The sequence below is a fragment of the Seriola lalandi genome, unplaced genomic scaffold, assembly GCF_002814215.2.
Source record: "Seriola lalandi dorsalis isolate HSWRI2012SDOR001 ecotype SW California unplaced genomic scaffold, Sedor1 jcf7180002050280, whole genome shotgun sequence".
In the NCBI taxonomy this organism is placed as follows: domain Eukaryota; kingdom Metazoa; phylum Chordata; class Actinopteri; order Carangiformes; family Carangidae; genus Seriola; species Seriola lalandi.
Genome location: NW_019520833.1, coordinates 22,376 through 46,998, shown reverse-complemented (window position 1 = coordinate 46,998; position 24,623 = coordinate 22,376). Strand labels below are relative to the sequence as shown.

The following is a 24,623-nucleotide window of genomic DNA, read 5'->3' as shown; positions in this document are numbered from 1 at the left end:
GTGTGTGTGTGTGTGCGTGTGTGTGTGTGTGTGTGTACGCCTGAGCCAAACAAACCCATCATTGTTGCCTGTGCTCGCTCAGTATTCCTCCTATCCAGTGGGGGCGCTGTACAGGCGCTGAGTGTATTCTGTAAACCGTCAGCCATCTGCCGCAGTCAGTTAGCTCCAGCGGGAATGGAAAATGGAGGATTGACCGAAGAAAGAGCGAGGGCATATCATCGGTATTTCTAGCGCGTAGGTGGGTAGAATGCAACAATTTAATGTTTAAGTTGTATCGCGTTGAATTTTTTGTGGGATTCGTTCGTGTCTCAGTTTTTGTCATACTGCTAGGTTTGTCCTACTCCAGGTATCCGAGGCGAGGTTGATCATGATGTGCCTGACGTTAGCTTAAACGTTAACGTGTTTACAGTAAAACTGCGCTGATCCATTAGACTCTGTTCAGTCAAATTGGTTAGTTAGACATGCTTCTTGCAACAGGTCTCTTTTAGATCCATTTTAAGTTATTGCATCTTCATCGTTTTTGAGTTATCTGAACAGCTAATTGCTACAGGTATATCCTGCCGCTAACACATCCAGGCTCGTGGTGGCTAATAGCGTGAGCCAGGAGGCTAGCTACAAGTGCACGTTTTGCAACGGTTGGTCCCTTGGTTTGAAAGGAAACGATAAACTACGATAACACATAACTGAAACACGCAAATGTGTGATTATTGTTATACGCAGGGTTTTCAAATGTACCGAGTCAATAATTCTGCACATTTTGTGCGTATGGATCACGTAAGCTAACGGTAAATAAGCTAGCTGTTCTTCAGTGGTTAGGTTGGCTTTGCGGCCATCATCAGCGGTGGTGGATATGAAGTATTTTTAATATGTCGTAGTTTGTTGTGTGATCTCTTTGGTGCTGTTTGGCTTTTTTGTCCATACATAGGGGATTTGATGATGATACGAGTGATATCGACGCGTGGTTGTGATATTGAATTAAGAGTTATATCATGCGCATTACGGCCGTGTGTAGCTTCCCTCTTTCCGTGTCGAACAGCAACCGTTATACCTCAATACGTCTGTGAGAAACAGCATCAGTGTGAGCATGACATACTGTGATCAGCACATATCAGAAACGATTTTTCATCATCTCGTCTGAATGTGTAAATGTTCGTTAGTTTGGCATTTGATTTTCGCCCCGGGCCCCTCCCACCTTTCTTGGCAACAGTTTTCCTCCCCGATTCACGTGGCACGGTGTCGTGACCACTGGCATACTATTGGAGCAATCCGCTGTAATCACCTCCAGTCTTTGGTTGGATTCTTTCCCTGGGGTCACGGTGTAGTGTGCTAGGCTTATCAATGCATCAGTTTAAAAGAGTAGAAAAACAGATGTAATTGTTATGTTGGTAACTGAATACACATGTGTACAAGTATTGAGGTTTCTTGCTTGCACTGAATTCTGAACAAATTCAAACAGTTCCATCATGTGTTTTGCACAGTAAGCAGTTGTCCTGCTCATATTAGGTTCTTTTATCACCAGAAAGTCATCATTGCAGCACATTGCTTGGTGTATTTTTGTTGATTCTATAAAGTTCACATTTTAATTGAGCACTGGGAATTGGTAAATATGCTAGTAAACATCCTTAATTTCCAGAAAACTAACCAGATTTTTTATCACTTTCATTACCTTAACTGATCCATACTGTTGTTGCGTCTTAGCCTTTCTATAAAATGCGGTGTGCTTTGATCCTAACTTGTGTTTTCCTCCCTTTCTGGCACTGGCAGATCCTTAAACCTTAACCAAGACTGATGATTACTGCTGCAAAGACTTTGCTTAGTTTGAAGAAGCTCTCTGCCACCCATCTCTGCTGAACTGCAGGTACAGACTATTTTCATAAATTTTCAAAATGTGCTTTTAGGTTAAAGAATTGTAAGTTTGGCCTTGGAGAATCTTAAGTGAAGTACATTTTCATTAATTCTTATTTGCAGTAAGACTTTCCAGAAAGCTTCACCAATCAACTGAACATGCACAATTTCTGAATTGTGTTGTGCCACAATAGTTTTGCTTTTAGACTTGCGAATGCCTGACATTGCCTGACTATTAGCCATGACAAACATAAAATGTGTATTTTTCAAGTTAAAAAATCTGTTTGTTTTAATGTTCTGCCACCTGTTTTTTTCACTATACAACTCCAAATTGTGGCATTAGACTCCACAGGGAGTGTATATGATGTGGCTATACACAGAAGTTGCTACGGTTACTCCCTCTGTGAGAAACATGCCACAGTCAGCATCACGCTTTCACATGGAAAATACTGCAATAATTGCAATGCGCTGTTCAATGCAATCTTCTACACTAATTCAGAAAAAACAGAAATCCAGTTCCAAGTTTTTACAGACGGCAGAACGGTAAATGGAAGGCATGCAATACGATGTTACACTTTCTAAGAGGCTGTGTCATGTTTAAAGACCAAGTACACAGCTTTATTATATTTTCATTCAGAGACGTAAACATTTCTAAATACTTTTTCTAACCTGTTCTTAGACAACAAGAATTTAATGATTTTGATTAAGCTGACAAATATGAAATAGGCTATAGCAATACCAGACATCATGCCTTCAGACGCATTGTACTCGTACTCATTGTACTTGTTTTTGAGACACATGTATGTGTAGTATTTGTGTCAGGAAACTCAATTTCGGGCGACATTTCAATACCCACACAGCACTAATTCTATGGGCAGTGTATGGTGCAAATACACTTTTAGTGTTATATTTGCAACACTATTTTGGAGCGAGAATGTAAAAGCAACTAGTATATCTACATTTTGTAACACATAGAGCAATCCCAGCACTGGCTACTGAATAAAAAGCCCTCAGTATTTTTCACATTATGAAGTGAAAAGAGTGATTCATAGCTGGTCTCTTGTGCTCTTCTCTTAACTGTAGACATTCAGTTTGAAAGTAGCGATTGACTCCATCATCTATGGAGGAGAATGTGAGCCCTGAGCTCTCTCTAGCCTCTGAGCCAGAGAAGAGCCAGGACCGTATGGATAGCTGCTCTCAAGGTACCTTGGATGAGCTTCTTTTCCTTCACGAGTAATGGGTGGGAATGTTGTTCTAATACTGGGCACAATTGTGGTGTCAGTTCAATGATATTTGGGTGATTTAAAGTTTTGGTGAAAATCTAGGGTAAGTAGGGGTCAAATCCAATGCAGTCAATCATTTTCATATTCATTTATATGTATGCTAGACAAAACAATCAGTAGTTTCTTTGCAGTGTTGTTGTGTTGCACTCTGGTGATTGCATACTATGATTGTTTGCTTACAGGGTTCTTTGATTGTCCGTCCGCAGGTGTTGGAGCAGGGAATAGCGAGCAGCACGAATTGTTTCAAACTGAAAGCGAGAATGTGGCCACAAAGACTATAGAGGAGCCAGATAAATCTTCCAAGGGCAACAGTGAGGTAAAGAAGACTTGGGGTTTCCGTCGGTCCACCGTTGCAAAGAGAGAAATGCCAGTCGAGGCAGCAACCAACAGCTCTGAAAACCGCTGTCCTGTACGCCGTAGTGGCAGGCAGTCTAAGCGTACAGACAAACTAGAGGAATTCCTCTTGACTGCCAAAAGGGGGTCAAGAAAGAGTGCCCCTCCCAGCCTGGAGAGTGGAGATCCTCCTTCCCAAACCCCAACTGATGCAGAGACCGCCTCAGAGGCCAGCTTTGATGGTAATGCTGACACCAAGGCTGTGGAGGACAAGGTGGATTCCCCAGAGAGGAGGACAAGAAGTGGTGCAAGGAAGCAGACTCAAAGGAAAACTCGAGGTGGCAGACAGACCAGAGGAGGCGGCGGAGCGACAGTCAATGATGAGGGCAGCTCTGAGAATGAGGAGGACAGCAGAGATGCTACCAAGATAGACCAGTTACAGGATAACAACGGGGAGAATAAAGATGAAAAGAGTGATCCGAGTCCTGAAGATGTAGGGATTACCAACACAGCACAGTCTCAGCCAGAGCAGGACTCTGAGAAGAAGGAGGTTGGTGAGGAGAAAGACGAACACGGAAATAAAAATGACAAAGTGGAAACGGAGAAAGAGAGTGACGAAGACAGTTCAGACAAGCCACCTGGAGCACTGGTGGTAAAACGTGGACCAATAAGAACATATGTCAATAAAAAGAAGGCAGCCAATAAGAACACTACCCCTGTTAAAGCTCCTGCCCCTGCCAACAAGAGCACCATTCCTGTCAAGAGGGAAACTAAGCCTAAATCTACCCAAGCTGCTGGAAAGACTCGCAAGCCCCAGATGCAAGAGGACCACCACCACGACGATGATGATGACGATGACGACGACGATGATGATGATGATGATGATGACGACGACGAGAATGACTCTTCAACCTCCTCGTCATCCATTGAGTCAGATGAAGGAGGATATGACCCCAATGCACTTTATTGCATCTGTCGCCAAAAACACAACAAAAGGTATTTTATCATCTGTAGTTGCTTTATTAATTGCCTATTATTTATTATGATTGCTTCAAAGATGTAGATGATGATGATGTAGAAGAGTAAAATAATCTTAATTAATTATAATTTCTTCTTTATGTCATCTAGTAGCTACAACCACTGTTTTGCTAAAGTTGTTTTTTGTCATTTTCATCAAGTCTGAAATTATGAGAGAAGCTAGTGGCTAGAAGCTAGTAAGTTTGTGTTGAGCTTCATGCTTTGGAAAAGTGGCAGTACAAATGTCTTGTGCACACTAGGTTCATGATCTGCTGTGACCGTTGTGAGGAGTGGTTCCATGGAGACTGTGTGGGCATCACAGAGGCCCGCGGCCGACTGATGGAGAGAAATGGGGAGGACTACATTTGCCCCAACTGCACCGCTAAGAAAAACCAGGTGGTCAGGCCCGCCACATCTATCCTCTCTACAAGTACAGAGGTCGGGAGGTCGAAAGCTGATGCTACTCTTCAGACTTCTTCTTCCGCCACTGCTGTGACCTCTTCTGCAGCTGCCGAGAAAGCTAACCCAAGTGGAGCAGCTGCTCAGGCTGTGGGAGCACCTCTGTCCTTCACAGGTCTTGGACCTGAAGAGAAGGGAGCAGAGGATCTGGGCATCAAAGGCAGGATAGAGAAAGCCACTAATCCAACTGGGAAAAAGAAGATAAAGATCTTTCAGCCGGTAGGTCCCTGCAACTGATCTCAACTTAAGCTTTTTAAATAATGTTGTCTTTATGAGTCGAGCCTTTAATCATTGTCTGAGTTGGTGCAGATAGTTCTGTCATACAGCACTTCATTCTGCATGTCAGGTGTTGGTCCTAATGATCCAAATTTAAAAATGACTGAAGCGATGCTGAATGATTTAATTTCATGGTATAAACAGTTCATACTTGAACCAAATCAAAATCCATTTCACCACAGTCACTGTAAAAGGGCTTCAATGTGTGTGAAATGTGATTTGTATTTATTTATCCCCCAGTCTGTGATTAGAGTACATTGCCTCATTACTCGAACTGTTATTGTGTTTTGCCTCTGCATGGGTGGTGTTCTTATTTTCTGAAAATGTAAATTAGGACCCAAACAAACACAGGCCTGCTCTGTCGTAGACAGTATCACAGAAACAAATGTTTGAAGACATGATGTTAGCATAAAGTAGCCCATTGAGAACATCTCTAAAATAAAAAAAGGGTGTGCACATTTTCACAAATCAGTGTTGCTATCAATAAAATGAATATGAAATTCAGAATACTGGTATTGTGACAGCATGATACAAAATGACATTTCTCGTCATTAGCTGTTTATTTTATTGTGTACTGAACTGGAGCAGGCAATACAGCAGACAGCCGTACCAAAAGCACAGCAGAAGGCGACATCAGTGGTGGAGAAGAGGGCAACACCCACAGCAGAGCAGAAAGCCCTACCAGACACAGAGCAGAAGGTGGCATCAAATGTTGAGGTGAAAACGACGCCAGCAGCGGGGGTGCCAGAGGAGAAGAGCGGGCAGAAGGCTGAGGAGGAGTCTTCTCTTCCTAAATGTATCGGGCCTGGCTGTGAGAATAACGCCCAGCCAGACTCTGTGTACTGTGGAAACGACTGTATCCTGAGACACGCTGCTGCGGCCATGAAGTCCATCACTGATGTCAAAGAGCCTAAGCAGAAGGACAAGGCCAAGACTCAGAAAACCAAGTCTACACCTAAGGTAACTTGGACCACCTGAAATAGTGGCCTTTGTCTGAATGTTCATAACTTTGGTATAATGCGGAAAAGTTGTGCAAAGTAGCCATTGTAGCATCCTTTTAAGTTACATCAGTAATAGCAGTTGAGAGTGCAGTAATGGCAGTTGAGTTCTTAGGCAGATCATGTAACTGCCAAGCAATCTGTGTCAACGTAAAACATAATTGATTTTTTAGATTCTTATGTCTTGACAACATTAGAGAAATAATTTCCTTAAGTGCATTTTATTGTTTGTTGAATGTTGGTCTATTATTAGCAGGGCTTAGCAGTGTCAAGTATCCAGTCACATTGAATACTTGTGTTGTGTGACCTTTGAAGACAGGTAATTTACTCTTCCGTTTCTGAATGACTTGAAACATAATAATTTACAATTTTACACATATATGCGGAAATAGCTGAATCTTTGTGACTTTTTGTTTCACTGTTGATTAACATTAGAGAAAACACATCCGTGTGTGCGCAGCAATTATTACATTTTAGGTCATGATTGTTACCTACACATGATCTTATTAAAGTCAGATCTGGGATTTCAAAAAATTATAAAAAGAAAACCATTTTAAAATTGGTTTTAGTTGCGTCAAATTTCCTTGTTATGGCTGCACCCTTTGCATTTTACAAGAAGTCCAATTTTGACCGGAATAAACTGGTTCAGAGTTGAGTAAAATGCTGTTACTCTAAAAAAGAAAAAACAACAACAACTTTGAAACAGAATGATAACTTGCAGGTGCTGCTTTCTGGTATTAAATATTTTGATGTTGAAGTGCCTATCTGAAGAAGCAAATATAGTAGGTGAGCAACCTAAATTGGATTGTTTTGGTAATACCAGACTAGCTAACATTCAATCCATGTAACCCAACTAACCCACGCTCCTTTGTTAACCAGTCTGGGAGGCCATTGATTTCAGATTTCAGGGGTTTTAGTCAAAATGAGTGAATGGCTCAACTGTTGACTAGTCAACTCACTGGAACAATAGAGCCATCGTTCCCACCGGATCATGATGTGGACAAACACAAACTGTCAGTCAGTAAACTGACAATTGTTAAAAGTCTAGAGATTGTCTGGAAATGGGGTTGTGTAAGTGAATGATTTTCTGTGCACCGTAACGATTGTGATAAGCTTTTTTTTTAGTTTAACAACAAATATATCTAAATGAATGTGGCTTTTGATGCTCCAACTACTCATTATGTATTTTAAAATGTTTTGTTTATGCAGTCACACTATCTGCATTTCTAATGTCCTGTATGATTCATGTTTATACATACTAAACATTGCTCTAAGATATAAAGTAATCTCTAAGAATATCAACAGTATACAGCAGCCTTTATGATAACTGCACAGTATTCTAGCTTTTATGGTTTTTACTATTTTATTTACTTTGTGCTCACATTGTGTATCTCTGCCTTGCCAATATTAACATTATTTTGCCTCTAAAACGAAAACATTCCCCACAAGACTCACTAGTTCTAATATTGTGTTCTTCATGGTATGCTTTCGAAGTTATTGGCTATTTGTTGTTGAACTTTCAAGGCATAGGGGAGTGAGAAAACAATAATGTACACTGAGAGAATAAGAGATATTTTATTCTAAATGAATTGATATCTTTCATCATTTCAAGTGATATGAATGTTCATGGAATCAATCCTCATAGGGTTTAAACTGGAACTACTGCTAAAAACGCCTGACAGCGTTGAACTTGCTTTATAATACATAGTCCTGAAGGCAGTGTCTAAAATTAAATTTTTGGCTCACTAGCTCAGATTAGTAAAATGTACCTGCCAAGAATAATTTAGTAAGCAGTACATTTTTCATAGAAATATGTCCAGGTTTGCAGAAAAGTAGCTGCTACATGTAAAGCAATGTAAGTGCAGAAATGCCATCAATGACCTTGCCATTAGTTGTACTCTGCACACTGTGTTCAGTGGTTACAAGTGACGACAGGGAGAGCAGGAAGACCAAAGACTGTAAGAGTTAAGTTTGTTTGCCAACAGTAGATTGTCTTGGCATTTGACACTTTATAGAGGGAGTCTACTCTGAAGAGCGTTGTTACTGAAAGACCTGAATGTGTGTTTTTTTTTTTTGTTTGTTTTTTTTCGTCCACCCAGAGGAGCGCTGCTGGTGGGAAAAAGACACAGAAGAAGACCCGAGAGGAATCCGACAGCGAGGAGGACCACAGTCCTGATCCAGACGAGGATGATGAAGACGAGCATGCTGAGGAACACCCGCCCCCGCCGGCCACTGCATCCTGGTCCAGCGACCATAATTACATTGCAGTAACACCAGAAAAGACTACACCCATATCACCAACAGTGTTAAACAAAAAGTGTATGTATCTCTTTGAAGGTCTTGGGCTGTTGTTGAAACCACATTGTTGTTTTTCCATTATAAATGTGGTTCCTGTCATGCTAACATATCTTAGAGATGATCCGTACATTTGGGGAAGAACATGAACTCATCTGTACACTAGACTTTTGACTGCCTTGCAAAGTGTTGTGAGTTTAATGTAAAAGTTTTGTTAGTCACTGAAATGTTGGCAGCTGTGGAAAGGTAAGTGTCATCTGGCTTTGGGTAAGTATTCAATAATCCAAAACATTTATTTTAAGTGGCACTCTGTAAATTGCACACATCAAAATAATTTTATTAGTCAAGGAGGGTTACTTGGGAAAGTCTGAAAAACTAACCCCGATGATGGCATCAGGGTTATCTCAGTTTTGAATTCTTAACAGAAAGCCTGCAGTGCAAACTGGAGGCAGTAGTTTGAAAGATGTGGGCACTTAAAGGCACAGAGGGTCTAACAAATAGTGCTTATGCATTATGGGATTTGGAGGATCCAGCATTTTTGGATCTTGACCGATAGTGTTGACTAAAAGTATCTCGGCCTTTACTGCATTGATTTGAGTTTTCCTTTCTTAATATGACTTGTGACTAAACTTTTTGAAGTGCAATACTAAATTGCTGGAGTCCCACTTTTGAATACCTCATACTTAAAATGCAGGGCTGCAGATGAAAACCTATAAAGGAACAAGTGGTAGAGATAACAGGAGGGAAATAATCTCAAAACGCAGATCTCTCAGGAAACTGTACGAGGAGGTTTACTGTGTGGCTGTGATGAATGGGATGGTGCTTGTAGGTGTGTTTGGAGCGTGAGTTCAAATGACCTGTTTTCTGTACAAGTCTCCACTTCCTGGGTTCATCACCTCAGCTGTTGGTCCCACAAAAAGGTCCCTCCCTCTCTTTCTCTGGCAGGTAGGTGTTTCAGAATTCCCCCGTGTTAATGTGGACCAATGAAGCTAACATAGCTCATATTGAGCTGATATCACCTGTTAAGCTCAATTTTGTGGTTTTTTCCCTACCCTTAATTTTGTGGGTAACAAACTTGACTTTTTTCAAAGTTTTTGATTCATATTGAATATGATGCATCCCTTCTCGTGGGAAACTGGCTTTAAAATAAAAGGTGATATAACAGTTTTTTGGATGCCTCCATTGATTATGTGAGCAGTGTTGGCTTGCTGTAGGATATCCTGACCAGTTCAGCTCAAACAGCATATACAACTGATTAATCTACACATGCAACGGAGATGTGACCATCAAGAGCCCCAAGATGGTGACATCTGAAAAAGAAAACCTCTGGCAGACCTCAGTGCAGGGAGAGACCAGACCACCTGGAGATAATGCAGTGGAATTGAAGGCCACAGCCGAAGTTGGAAGCTGAAGACCAGGGCAGAGCACACAGATTCAGAAGAGGGACAACCACCTTCAAGTTTTTCACACACATTTTGCACCTGATGAGATTTGATTATATATTGATGGGAACGTTTATTGCAATGAAATGTGGACATTTTCATTTTTCTTTCACCTATTTATAAGGCATCAGGATATTGATTGATAGGATAATGCATGCTAATGTAATGTGAATGCATCCTGTCAGGTCAGGAGATCAGTATGACCGCTGATTGTTGTTGAGGAAACCATAGCCCAATGATTTGCTCATCATAGCCAATATTTTGCTGAATGATATTTTGATTGGTGTGACAACCTATCATCCTGAGAAAATGGTTGACTTTGGTTGCATTGGGTGTCGGTACTGTTGCTCTGAACAAAAATATCTGGGTTTATACCATTTAGTGTGTGTGTGTAGTTTTGTGTGTTCAAGTGGAGTTAACACTCAAACTATTGCAGCTTCAACATGTAACTTGGACAGATAAAGCACCAGCATGTGCAGGTGACAGTTTGAAGAGAGGTTAGACAAGTAGGAAGTGTATTGCCATTTTAGTCTTGGTGCAATTGGTTGACATAATACCTATACATTTAATGCAGATGTTGATGGTTAAATGTTTTATGTGTACTTATAATTTATTCAAATGACAGAATCATTAACAAGACTTGGGTCTGGTTGCTTTTGAGGTCAGAGTTCATCCCTTTATCAGCTGGTGATAGTGTTTGTAGCTGAGCTTGTGATATGAATACATTTTAGAGGTATAATTTTAGGGTGAGCAGTTAATCGTCAACTTAATTATTCCCAAAATGCATTTTGATGTAGTTTTTAGACTCATTCTGTGAGGCAGTGTTATAGACTGTTTCTGCCTTAGTAGCCAGTGACACAAGAGAGGTAAACTACATTTTAGCAAACTGGTCAATGGTGTTTATCGCTCATATTCAAGTGATAGAACCTCGTAGTCATTTCCATAACTTCTGATGCCAAGGTCACATTAGGAGTTTGCACAAGACTCCAGTGCAGTGGTTTCCTCTCTTCTGGATCCATGGGTCCTGAGAATCACGCTCGCTGATGATGATGATGATGATGAGGCACTCGTATGCTTCCTGAAGTTCATGCCATCAAGTGATTTTTGGGAAGAAAATACTTTTTTCGCAGATGGACCTGCACAACCAGCACAGTGTATCTGCTGTCACTGCTTCAAATAAAGAGGGACCACTTATCTGCCCAGTTGTCAACTTTGTGTTTATTTCAGAATGTCGGTTGCAGTGTGTTCAATGTCTGCACAAGTAACTGAATGTCAACTATTTTTGGATCTATTGAAGGAGGGTTTCATTAGAGATTTTACTGTTTCACTTAAACTTTTGTGATTTGAGTTGTTTTATCAGCTGTGGAATTGAGTCACTTCAAAATGATCCTTTTCAGTCATAGTATTGTCTCTGAATTATACATGCAAAGTGATAAAATGTAGTGATGATCTGTCACATCTGCTGATATTGTAAATGATTGCATATTTTAAACTGTCGGCTTTTATTTTTGATTTTCAGCTCCTCCCAAAGAAGAGAAGCTGAGTGAGAAGGAGCAGAAAGAGAAGGAACCAGCCCCGGCTTCTGAGAAACCCTCCCCGGCATCGGTGACACCAGTCAAAGGAAACAAGAAATCCCAGACCACTAAAGCAGCCAAGGTTTCCCCCAAGGGCAAGAAGCCATCCCTTCATTCTTCCAGCTCAAAGGCATCCAAGAAACCCGCGACACCTCCGAGTAAAACTGCAGCAAAGTCCAAGAAACCAGGCCCACCACCCGGCTCATCTCCCTTCCCTCCAGGTCCGATCCACGTCACAGGAGCACTGCGAGTCACCAAGTCTAACTTCACCATTCCTAAGAAGCAGCCACAACAAAAAGACACTCCATCCCACAGTCACTCCTCTTCATCCTCAAGAGTCCCATCGTCTCCATCAGCTCCCTCCAACCACTCATCGTCCTCCAGATCGTCACATCCAGCCGCTTCAGCGCCTCCTGTGTCCACCATGCCACCTCCACCCAACAACCAGATGAGACAGAACATCCGCCGCTCGCTCACAGACATCCTTTACAAGAGGTGAGTGTCTCACCACGGTTCAGGAAACCTTTGCTTCTAGAATCCAGTAAATTCTTGGCTGAACACTCATTTTTGTTGTATTTCTTACCACCAGGGTGAGCGACAGTGACGATCTGAAAATGACTGAGAGTGAGGTGGGAAGGCTGGCAGTTGCCATTGAGAAGGAAATGTTTAACCTCTGCCTTAGCACTGACAGCAAGTACAAGAACAAATACAGGTCCCTCATGTTCAACCTGAAGGATCCGAAAAACAAAGTGAGTCAACACAGACGTGCATGCAGTCAAGTACAAATCTAGATTTGTGTTTATTAGTTTTGTTGAGTTTTGTGTATGCGGCGGTGACGCCTGCAGCTCTAATGATTTTACCTGATTTCCCTCATGTGGAGATGTTAAATAACTGTGTGGTATGTTTGTCTCAGGGCCTGTTCTACAGGGTGGTGGGGGGAGAGGTTAGTCCCTTCAGGTTGGTGAGACTAAGTGCTGAAGAATTGCTTTCCAAAGAAATATCTGAGTGGAGGAAGCCTGACGCTCCTGAGGTAAATGTTACTGCCTTTAATTACATACCAAGCACAAGTCAACATCATGAGGTTATGAGCTTCAAAGAGCTCCACATTGGGGACTAAAAAAATTAGTTTGTTTTATTTGAATACTGTTGAATACAATGCTCAAAATTGCTAAATATTGTATGGTTGTCTCCCTTAGGCTCAGTCTCCCAATACAAGAGCCCATTCAGGGCAGTCTAGACTGGGCAACAGACATGACTCTAGCTCTCATAGTGTGGATATGGAGGACGCTCCACCAACATCTGATGCAGATGTATGTATTTCTGCCACCACTTCCTCTCGCATGGCCTCTGCTGCAGTAAGTGGTGGCACGCTGTTCTTCTCTTGCTTTAACACTTCTTTTCACCTTTGCATGTGGGTCTTGGTGCACAAACTGTGAAATCTGGCTAAGTAAAGACAGTAGCCAAGATATCAGTGGTTGGTTATCTTGCCGACTGTCCTGTTCCTCAAGGCAATTTCTTTCTCTCTGAGGCTTTTTCTATCTTAATCAGTGGTTGGTAGTAAACCAACCTGCAACTACCTCACACAAAATACAGTTGTGCACAGGAATCAAAAATAATGAATGCAAATTGATTATCATCTGCTGTAGTTAATCTCATATTTGACAGAGATCCTCTCTCCTGTGTCATCAGGACCAAGACGAGTCTGGCTCCACTCCTTCAGCTTCGGCTCAGTCCTCTGCTGTTGAAGGGAGCGGTGGCAGCAGCATGCCAGACATTTTCAGTAGCATGCTCAAAGACACCACATCTGAACACAGGACTCATCTATTTGACCTCAAGTGTAAAATATGCACAGGTAAATAAGAGGCTAACACATGATGTGAGAGCATTCTCCACTAAATGATATTACATTTGTTATAAAACAGTGTTTTTTTATTTTATTTTGCCCTTTAGGCCAGAAGACAGAAGATGAGCCAGCAGCTAAAAAAGCCAAACTGACCAAGAAGCCTGAAACTAAACCACTCAGACAGGAGCTGCATTCGTCCAGGTCAGGGGATGTTTCTCCTGTGGTCCAACCACAGGTCCCTGCAGCCTATCCGCACCAAGACTCTGTAGCCTACCAACACCCAGTCCCTCCATCGTACCAGTCCAACACAGATGCCCCCGAATCGCAGCAGCTTTACCAGGAGGACCTCAGCATGCTCGTACCTCCTGCCCAAGCCCCTGCACCTGTTGCCGCGACTGTTTCCTCTGTCACCATCACCCGTAGAGACCCACGCATGGCCAGGCACAGCTCCGGCGTAACTGTCACCTACACTGCTCCAGAGAAGCCCAGCAATAACACAGCCGAACCACTCCCTGCTCCTGTTACTGCTCCAGTGGAGGTTGGACCCAAGATACCACTGCCGATGCCCCCAGCTTCGCCATCTTCAGTTGCCGTCTCCAAATCAACTAAAACGAGGTGCTTAATATTTGTGTATGGCAATATATTTTGTATACTGTCATAAAATTGAGAATACACGTAAAATTCTATTTTTAAACACGATTAAATGTGAGTATGATGGGGCAGGGTCATTGTTTGCTGTTTTAAGAAAATCCCTGTATATTACTGTGTTCAGGCTTGAGGTTTGGCCTTTGACTTTTCTCTGAAAGGAACATTATTTTGGTTTTACAGCACATCTGAGCCTCCCCCTGAGGGCGAGACTGCAATCTTCCTCCATGGTCAAGAGAAGATTTGGAAAGGATTTATCAACATGCAGTCGGTGGCCAAGTTTGTGACCAAGGCTTACCTGGTCTCGGGATCCTTCGAACACCTGAAGGAGGTTAGTTGTTTTTGCTAATTATAGGAGGAAAAGTTCAAATGTAATTCACCATATCAAACCTCATTCATTAATGAATGAAAAACTCTTGTGTCAATGTGTATATGTAAAAGCATCATTCATAGTTTTGTCAACGTTATTCAGGATTTGCCAGACACCATTCACATTGGAGGACGGATATCTCCAAACACAGTGTGGGACTATGTTGGGAAGCTGAAAACTTCGCTCTCCAAGGTTTGTTTGTGCTAAGATTAGCTTGTAGAAAAGTGCTGAACATTTTAATTTTTAAAGGCCTTACATTCCTTACATACTGTTTTTTGCTGTCTCTTTTTTAACCTGCGCTCACAGGAGCTGTGTCTGATCCGTTTCCACCCAGCCACAGAGGAAGAGGAGGTGGCATATGTCTCTCTCTTCTCTTACTTTAGCAGCAGGAAACGATTTGGTGTGGTGGCTAACAACAACCGCCGCATCAAAGACCTCTATCTCATCCCATTGGGCTCAAAGGACCCGTTACCCTCCAAACTATTACCGTTTGATGGGCCAGGTAAGCAGTTACAGGGATACACAAATATACCTCTGTATGTAATTGTATTTGTTTTAATGGATTCCTGTTCATTTGTGTTGTTGCTGTGTCTTTGTACATGTGGTGAGTATATTTAGTGTCATGTTTTTTTTGACTCCAGTTGAAATGAGAGCTTGGTTGATTCATGGGTTTGTGCTGTAGGGGGCACTCACACTCCTTGTTGAATCTCCCCTGGAAAACACCTCTGTGCATGTTACAGCTGCTGTGCTCTCTGCTGTATATCTGACTTTGTATCACACATTTCTAATAAAGGAAGTTTGCATCGCAGGTTGGTGCCATTTGAGTCCAGTTTCAGCCTGTTGTTTCTTAAGTCTTGGCTCCATATAAACAAAATTGAATACATGTGTAATCAATAAATTGCTATGAGCTGACTTGTCAGTCACTTTATATCATGATGCTGTTCATATGGTAACATGCTGCATCGCTGGAATAAACCAGTGGTTTTAAACTCATCCTCCTAAATGAAGAATCAGCACTTGATGTGAACTTTGCAGCCAGATAGTACAACACATTCAACAGTACCACATGGCAATTGCAGCTGTGGTAAGTAAAGGATTGTCCATCTCAGAGGGACTCAAACATCAGTATATCTACTGCATAGTGTGCCTCAGAAAAGAATATTAGATGGTGAGATGGCTTTTTCTTTATTGACTGAGTCACTGTAGAAAAATGGAATTACACATCTTTTGACTTTGCCATTTGTTCCTGTGAACAGACCGGTAATGAGCCCAAATCAAATATCAATAGGAATTCATTTATCCACCTGACTCTGGATCAACCAGAACAAGATTATAGTTTACCATCTGTTCCAATCTTTATTGCAGTTTTATTGTGCCAAATTAAGGGTGCAGGAAGTGAAAAATGATTTAGTGATTTTATTCCATCATATCTGGCTGAATATCTACAAATCACTTCAATAACCAACACAGTTCTGCTGTTGACAATTGTTCATTTACTAATGTCATTATGTTTTTTTCTTCTATAATTTAATGAGAATTAATTCAATTCACAAACAAGCTAACAACTACTGACTAACTACCGCTGTCCTTTGTCATATAAAAGTATAGTTTTTGGAGTTGAAAGAACTTTGGTTTAATTGAATAAAAACTTGTGTGCTATGTGTTCTTTCTATATGTAATGTGGAGAATTTTTAGAAGCTCTCATTTCACCTGGTTTCTTTGTCTTTTGTGCGTTTTTGTTAACTTGTATCTGCTGACAGTTGATAGATTGTTGTTTTGTCCATCTTGCAGGGCTTGAACCAGCTCGTCCCAACCTCCTCTTGGGGTTGTTGATATGCCAGAAGGACAGAAAGCGTGCTGGTGGTCCACTGGAAACCGAGGAGAAACGGTCCAAGACTCAGACCAAAGATGCTGATGACACTGGCCTTCCAAAGCCATCCTCCACAGTCAAAGCGGAAAGAAGCGCACGGCACAGTCTAGAAATCCCCTTCAGCACAACTCCTCCAGGATCACCTCCATCCAGCTCCTCTGAAACTTCAAGCAGCACTGTGACAGCCTCCTCAGTCCGTTCAATCCTGTCCTCTGTCAAAGCTCCAACCACATCCACTACCACTGGCAAGGACTCACCCTCCTCATCCAGTTCTGTTGCTTCCTCTGCAGCAACTGCCACTCCTCTTCAGACCATCCTCGACACTCTTTTTGGGAAGAAGAAGCATGACTCCGAAGTTAACTCTCCATCTGATCAGGGTGGGGAACTCTCCGTCCCACCACCTACAATGCTAGACCCCATTGTGCAGCAGTTTGCACAGATTTCTAAAGAGAAAACGGTGGAGGAAGATGAAGATGACCGACCATATGACCCAGAAGAAGAGTATGACCCCGGTAGGGGCTACAATCTGCCCAAGAAGCCTGTTGAGATAGTAAGTAAACCTGGAGTCCCCAAGCAGCCTGAGGTGGTTGCAAGTGAAGCTGATGATGTGGCATATGACCCAGAGGATGACTCCATTTTTGAAGAGGTCAAAACTTTAGTCCCAGGTCAAGCTAAGGCTGCAACTGAATGTATAACTGATCCACAAAAGATCCTGGAGAGCCTGAAACAGATCGGAGATCAGACATTCCAGAAACAGGGAGATCAGCCACTGTCATCCACCGGGACACCTGGTGCCTCACTGGCACTGCCAGACACACTCTTAACTCAGCCTAATAAATCCCTTTTGGCCAGTAGTCAACTACTGCAGCTTGGCAAAAAGGTTGAGGAACTGGTAAAGTCTTCATCGGTTTCTCCCTTAATCAACCAGAGGAGAGATCCTCGCCAGAGCAGGGATCCTCGTCAGGCTTCGGCTGGCAGGAAACCGACTGATGAACCGGAGGAGAAAGAGGAGACATCTACTGTGTTGGCAGATGCAACTCTTCCTTCAGAGCTACAGCCGCCTGATGTTCCTGAACTCCCAGACTCCTCACAAGATGCAGAGACATCACTGCCTCAAGAAGAAGTGAAAGGTGAGACCCTACCCTTCATGGAGTCAGACAAGTCAGAGGTGTCAATTCCTTTATTAGGAGAGGAGGTGGAACCTGATATGGAGGTCAACTACATGGATGAGAAAGAAGTGAAAACTGAGGAAGCTGAGCCAGTCAAGGCAGAAACAGAGATGGACAAGTACAGTATTTGGCCAAATGCTGCCAGTATTTTAAAGGTTGGTGAAGACTCAGAATATGAGGAGAATAGCCAAGATACACCAACTACAGGCTATTATAAAGAGCCTGAAAAAACCTCCACAGTAACTTCAACAATCCCAGTACTCACTCAGAGCACAATGGTTGAGACTCAGTCCCATCACGTGTCGCATCACATGTCGGCGCCAGGCTTCGACAGTGAGTACAGACCTCCAGCTGACATTCCCCCTCCATCTAACTTCCCTCCACCCCATCCAATGCAGGGACAAAACCTGATAATGAGGCCTCCACCAATGTCTGTGCCTCCACCCATGCAAGGTCTTCCTCCATTGTCTGGGCCCCCTCCTATGCAGGGACCCCCTCCGCCCATCCATGTTCCTCCCATTGTACGTGCTCCTCCCATGCAGGCTGACAGCAGTCAGCAATATGGCCCTCCTCCAGCTGGATACCCTCCCTATCAGAACCAGTGGCCAGGCACCCAGCCACCACCACAGCAGCAGCCTCTTCCTGGACCACCTCCCCAGAATATCATGCCTCCCAGAGGACCACCGCCACCATTCCCTCCAATGGCCCAGAGAGGCCCTCCTCCTCAAATGTTTGATCCCTCCATTCCCCCTCAACACATTGGACAGCAAGGCCCCCCTCCAGCCCTCCCCCTACCTCCAACTTTTGAAGGGCAGAACACCTTACCTCCACCAAGATTCACGGGTCCACCACCACCCCCCTTTAATTTCCCTGCAAACAGAGGTCCCCCTCCACCTTTCGCGGCCCCGCCTCCTGGTCACTTTGATAACAGGCTTCCTCCTCCGTCCCACTTCCCAGGGCCTAGGGGCCCCCCTCCATCCCAGTATGGTGACCTTGGTTCCCAACCCCCAATGGTAGACCAACCTCGAGGCCCTGCAGAACACTATAACAAAGACACTGCTAACTCTTTCAAGCTAAATGTGGATCAGAATCCAAACTCGCTCCATATTTTTAAAGACAATCAGGGTCCCCTGCCTGGTTCATCGTACCGGGGACCTCCACCCAACCAGTATGAGGATAGAAGAGGCCCACCTGTCAGTGGGGAAATGAGTGGACAACACTTCAATCAGCATAACCAGTATGGGAGCTCCAGACCACACTCCTCACCGCCACACCGAGGATCTTTTGACGAGCTCAGAGGGCCTCCGCCTCAGGAGAATAGACCTCATCCTTCTCAGCCTTTTGGAGGATCAGAGCGGTACCGCTTCGACAGGCACTCAGATGAGGCTAGACCTATTCGTCACAGTGGGCCGCTACTGCCAACTCCTCAAGAGGCTCCCATAGGGCCTCCAAGTCGCATAGGAGCCCACAGTCCAGACCTGCACAGGGATGACCACTGGCGCCGCCACTCTCCTGAACTGAGGCGGCGGAGCAGCAGCACCCAAGAGGACTCAGAACCTCGCAGTGGAGATCGCTTCAGTCGCTTTGAAGGAGGGCACAGGGATCCTCCTGGTCCCTCGCAACCCTCTGAAGAGAGACAGAGAGAGCTGTCTGAGGATCGCAGGAGGGAAAGAGAGCGGGAAATCCCCCACGCTGGCAGGACATTATGGGACAGGGGACAGGGAAAGCGATGGAGCCGAGAGCGAGAGTGGGACAGAAGCAGAGAAAGGGACCGGGATCGAGACCGTAGCCGGGAAAGAGAACGCAGCAGAGGGAGGGAGGGTGAGAGGCACAGGGAGACGGAGGGGGAGCGACACAGGGATCAAGAGCCAGACAAAAGGAGAGACCGGGAGAGAGACAGAGAGAGAGAACGGGACAGGCCCAGGGAAAGAGACTCTGACAGGAGGGACTACGACCGCGACAGAGTGAGAACCCGTGACCGAGAACGTGAACGTGATCGAGAGCGTGACAGAAGACGGGACAGATCCAGAAGCAGAGAGCGAGACCGTGATCGAGACCGTGGGAAAGACCGGGGCAGGGACAGGGACAGGGACAGAGAAAGAGACAGGGACAGGGAGCGAGAGAGGGACAGGGACAGAGACCGGGACAAGGACAGAGATCGTCGGGACAGGAGCAGAAGCCGAGAAAAGAGAGAGGAGAGAAAGGACAGTAAACACGATACACCCAAGGAGAGTGATAAAACTGCAGAAAATGACAAAAACATGTCCTAGTCTCTGTTCATGGACACTACATTACAGTTAAGAGACTCTTACATCTTTCACCAGTTGAACTCATCACTGTAAATGCAGTATTTCGTTAAATTTCCACATTTGTGTTCCTACTATGAAGAAAGGTTTGACAGTGTTTGTATTCTTTGTCACATAAAGGTTTCTAAGTTTGTTTAATCACATTTGAAAAACAGAAAACTGAAGGCCATCTGAGTTGCTTGTTACCAGATGTATTAAGTAGGTCACTTAGTCCTATTACATGTACGTTCCTCCATTCAAAGCTTTTTTTAAAGAAAAGAATAATGCAACTGATTAACACACCATTTGCAATATGTAAATATGAATATATTTGTGTATATACTGATGTTTTTAATCATACTTTTCTAAGTAGAGAAAATAAAAGCCATATATCTGAAATGGATAATGTGAAAGTAAAGGCAACACTGTTTATACACAAATGTGTGTTTATATGTCGAGCAGCTTTGACCTAAAAGGCTTCAACTATCTACAGTATCCACCCCATCAATGGTCGTTAATGAAATGTCCTGAGTTTGTTTCAGATCAACCAATTAAACCAGTTTGACAACATATATCTTGTGGTAATACATGTTTTTGCTTAAATCTTTCATAGAGCTTCCATTAAATCCATAGTAATGTGCTTTCACACTGAGGTTCAGTTATAGAGTAACTGCGACTGATTAGGAATTACATGAGAGACAGATAGGTCAATACCAATGCAAATCTGTGTCTTAAGCTGTTGCGGTCTCCAAAATATCAAACTGCTTTTTGGCATAATAGATCATATTTAAATTGGATTTTGTACCCACATTTATCAAAGTGACATGCAGCAAAGGGCCCAGGCTGGGCTCGACCCAAGGCTGCTGCAGTTAGGATTCAGCCTTAGCGCATGGTACGCGCTCTAGCAAGTGAGCCACTGGGCCGCCCCCAATCCTTCACTTTTAATTTCTACGATGATAAAAGAGCTGTGCCAGAAAGACATCAAAACCTTTTATAATGCATGATCAACAGGACAGATACATGATTTATACTTTGAAAAATACAGTACCTTCCTACTCTTTAACCACTGGATCACTTTACTACAGTTAGACAGCACCACAACTAGGAATAAATGCAAGAGAGAAATCAGTGATCATATAAGGCAGTTAGGTATAAGACAAAAGGCTGAAAACACTGAGTAAGAAAAACAGATTTCAGACAAATAGAATTGGGAACAATCGTTTACGCTTTATTAATCACAGTGAAGGTAACAAGTGACTCTTAATTCTTCATGTGTCCCACCTACCCACACGATAACATATTACAGTGCCACTTTTAACCTAAAACAAATCAATCCTTTTAAGAATTCTGCACATTTTTGTTTGTGAAAGTGAAAGAGTAAGAATAAAACAAGAAAAAAAAAATCCAGAAATCCCAAACATTAGTAACCACACACATTTGCATATATAACTGCAATATATTTGATTCAGTCTGTAAAGCCTAATAAACCACTATGAAGTAGTAAGAAAAGTTAAATGATATCAAGTTAGTGTGCATGTGCACTACTGGATGATGTACCATAACTGACCGTGTCTTTTCCTGCTATGACCCTGAGGCTGGATATTTTACCCTCATTAATTTGGCAGACTTGCACAAGTTCTTTATGCTTTGTGGCCCCTTCCACCAGCTGCTGTGAGGGCAAATCTATTTTAACTGTTGCTCTACAGACGCAGTGTTTACTCATCAGGTTTTCAGGGTTTAGTGATAGGTTGTCATCACCATCATCAGATATAAGGCACATGCTTTGACAGTTTAATTTGAAGGTGTCATATCTGATACTGCTTCTGATCTGGGTAATGCTCAAAACCATCTTTTCTACCATGCACTCCTCTGTGTGGCTCTGACCACAGGATCTGGATTTTCCTTGGGCACCACACAAACTCATCTTTAGCGTCATAATTCAAGTAAGCGAACTTGATGAGTTTCCTGCGTTGCTTCTTATCAAGGACAGAAAACACGAAGAAGTTAAGGACACTCTCTTTGACATTTGGAAGCTCTCCATGGACCAGAGTCTCCTCCAGGAAGAAGTGAACCAGCGGGGCTTGGTAGTGGGGGTACCCCAGGGTTCCCAGGCACTTCAGGATGCGGGTGATGCGCAGGTTGTTATGAGTGTGGCTGTCAATGGCAGGAAAAAGGCAAATGAAGGGTTACTTAGAGAGTTTTGTTACAATTCAGGGAACCATGTGTTTAATTAAAAGTCAGAGATAGTTCACTTGTTCAGGTTGGAGAATCTCTGTCTCCAGTTTGACGCCCTCTTGACTTCTCCTGTTTCCTTATCACACAACTCGATACCATAGAAGTCCAACATCAGCTCGTATGACTTCAGCAGATTTTCCTTTGCAGTGCTGCTTTTGAGAAACTCCTGCAGAAAAGGTAGAACTTGTCAGGATATGTGAAGCACTTTCTTTACGATTTGAACTAGGTAGCTTTTAGTAGTTTACCTTAATTTCTTCTTTTGTCAGTGTGCTGGCCTCATGGTTCATCCCTGGTTCCTGCAGCGGGAACAACCTTTGAGATAAATAGATAAATTTCATAAACAGGAATTGAACATGTTATATCACACCTGTGGCTACACATTAACTTACCACTGAATAAAAGTATGTACACACTCCAGTGTGTTATACTCTCCTTTCCAGTCATTGTGGAAATTGTGTATGTAGAGACCTGATGAATAGAAATGTAGAAATGAAAAGTTCATTAATTTGAATCTGAATATGCTGTATGTCAAGCTATTTACGCAGATAAAAATCACAATGTATAATGTACAACCACCACCAGCTGCAGGCCTACCGTCAGGTAAAGAGGGATTATTTCCGAGGTAAAATCCCAGATTAGGCTTGTCATCCTACTCAACAAAAAAGAAGGGGCATTTTAATTTCATTTTAAATGAAGTAATAAATGAGTGTTAGAAAAGCAGAACCCATGCAAAGAGTCAAGGTGTGACTTACAGAGGACATGTTCTGGTTCCAGGGCTGCCGCCTGATCTGGGACTGTGGGGAAATGTAAAAGAAAAATTTCTGCATGATCTATGTTTAAATATGGTGTGTGTGTGTGTGTGTGTGTGTGTGTGTGTGTGTGTGTGTGTGTGTGTGTGTGTGTGTGTAACTTACAGGGTAGTCATGTCTGTAGTTCTGCATGTCTCTTGAGGCATTTTCAAATCTGCTAAACTTGTACTGCTACGAAGACAACAGAGAGTCAGTTTATATCCCAGACATGTAGAGATTACAGATTACAGGGTTAGGATTATATATCAAATCAATGCAACAGCTGTCTTAAAATGAATTCCCACACCTCCTCACATGACATTAAGCAGAATATAATCTAGTAAGGGTGACTCTGACAACAGGAAATGATTGTAGTGCAGGCCTCCATGAAGCCATCCCTCACAGTGCTGTACAGTAGGTACTCACGTGTCTGGAGGCTCCTGGCCGCCTGCCCCTCCGGTGTGTGCTGCTCTGATCCTCCCCAGTCTCCCAGGTTGAATCGTAGCCACAGTACAACTCATCTGAAGGGTCAACCTGGTACTCCTCTTGGTCAAACTCGTCCTCCTCTTCCTCCGCGTCCTCCTCCTCCCTTTCTTCAGCCTTTCGGTCGAAGCCCGCGGTCAGCCTCCCTGCCTCCCACTTACCCACGGGTTCCTCGACCCGATCGTCTTGTGAACCGGTTGTTGGAGGTTTGTTTTCGTCGTTTACTTCAGGTTCATTTCGGCTTCCGTGCTCCTCCCGCCAGCCTATCGCTGACAGTACGTATCTGGCTATTGGAGTGAAGACTCTTGTAAAACAGCACAAGAAGAAACCCCGGGTGATGCGCCACAACCACTCAATAAGACAACGAGCTCGGTTATAGGCAAACCAGATCATCTTCAGCACCACCTGCCCACTGAGGCCCAACAGCAAAGGACTCATGCGAGGAAACTCACTGTCTGTGAAGTTTCAGTCTCTTTCACTTTCACTTTCCTGTGTGGTTAAAGAGAAATGAAACTTTGTGGACGCCTATAACGCCCACAAACAAGGCAGCAGTGATTCATGTCAATGGTCATGTGATGAGGACTTACTGTGGCTCTGTGTTTGAAGGGTCCACATTATTATCGATGCATAGATATATTTAATTATGGTGTCTACGTGGTAATCCCTTTATTTATGTTAATGACTGTGTATATTCAACCTGACACTGATTATAACACATTCATTTAACAGCTGGTAAAACAACCTATATGTAACGACGTCAAAATACTTGAACTTGTGTGTCACTGTGCTGATGGAGGCAGCCAGAGACTGAGGGCAGTTGAGACATTATCCTCCTGCCCATATAAACTTACCTTAAAACTCCATCAATTTCCACATTAATAATTGTGTAATTTTGATGCAGTTAAGCCATTTTAAGGAGACTGACTTGGATAATTAATGTTTTTTTATATATTAAGGTATTTTAATCAGTTATATGCACGATTTATGGCTTTGACCAACAGCCTTTCCTTCATGGAAATTTACAGAGGAATTATTTTCTAATTAAGGCTCGGGATGGGGTGTTAACCCATTAAAATGTGTAGATAATTCACTGAAAATACCTTCATATATTACAATGCATTTATTACCCTAATTAACCCCAAAATGTAGGGTGAAGTCTTGAATGTACAGTACATTTAAATACAGTCGATTGTTCTCAAGTATAGATTTATTTATTATCCTTACACAAGACAGCTGTGTGGCTTTATTACCTGTTGTGTGAAATGATGACATCAGCATTATACAATGCATACACCTCTACAGCTGTATGCATTGTCTCGGTGCTTTGTTGCAGCCGCTATTGTTTTTGTGTAATTTGATTCACCTTTTCTTTCACCATATCTAGATTATTATCGGGATCTGCCTCAACTTGTA

The 24,623-nt window shown here is 43.0% G+C and overlaps 2 protein-coding genes across 7 annotated transcripts; one reads left to right on the top strand and one right to left on the bottom strand.

The window, feature by feature from the left end:
* The first annotated feature begins 106 nt into the window (after positions 1-106).
* LOC111649274 (death-inducer obliterator 1) lies at positions 107-20,276 on the top strand. Of its 5 annotated transcripts, none has more exons than XM_023399045.2 (17): positions 107-238; positions 1,765-1,858; positions 2,929-3,047; positions 3,335-4,457; positions 4,739-5,156; positions 5,802-6,173; positions 8,311-8,530; positions 11,468-12,017; positions 12,112-12,271; positions 12,436-12,552; positions 12,719-12,877; positions 13,212-13,374; positions 13,473-13,980; positions 14,194-14,341; positions 14,483-14,572; positions 14,687-14,882; positions 16,172-20,276. In XM_023399045.2, exons 3-17 carry the CDS (start codon positions 2,966-2,968, stop codon positions 19,687-19,689), a joined length of 7,824 nt encoding a protein of 2,607 aa, XP_023254813.1. In that variant the 5' UTR covers positions 107-238; positions 1,765-1,858; positions 2,929-2,965; the 3' UTR covers positions 19,690-20,276. The 5 variants fall into 5 exon arrangements, with proteins under 5 accessions (XP_023254813.1, XP_023254814.1, XP_023254812.1 ...); XM_023399046.2 differs by having other exon boundaries at positions 3,311-4,457; positions 12,719-12,832; XM_023399044.2 differs by having other exon boundaries at positions 3,311-4,457.
* A 635-nt stretch (positions 20,277-20,911) lies between these two features.
* LOC111649249 (opioid growth factor receptor-like) lies at positions 20,912-23,702 on the bottom strand. 2 transcript variants are annotated; one of them, XM_023399000.2, is made up of 8 exons: positions 23,154-23,702; positions 22,854-22,916; positions 22,692-22,733; positions 22,534-22,588; positions 22,329-22,407; positions 22,185-22,251; positions 21,957-22,105; positions 20,912-21,858 (listed from the first exon to the last, which is right to left on the bottom strand). In XM_023399000.2, the coding sequence occupies exons 1-8, from the start codon at positions 23,646-23,648 to the stop codon at positions 21,510-21,512; spliced, it is 1,299 nt and encodes a 432-aa protein (XP_023254768.1). In that variant the 5' UTR covers positions 23,649-23,702; the 3' UTR covers positions 20,912-21,509. The 2 variants fall into 2 exon arrangements, with proteins under 2 accessions (XP_023254768.1, XP_023254767.1); XM_023398999.2 differs by having other exon boundaries at positions 22,854-22,919; positions 23,154-23,701.
* Between the last annotated feature and the right edge of the window lie 921 nt (positions 23,703-24,623).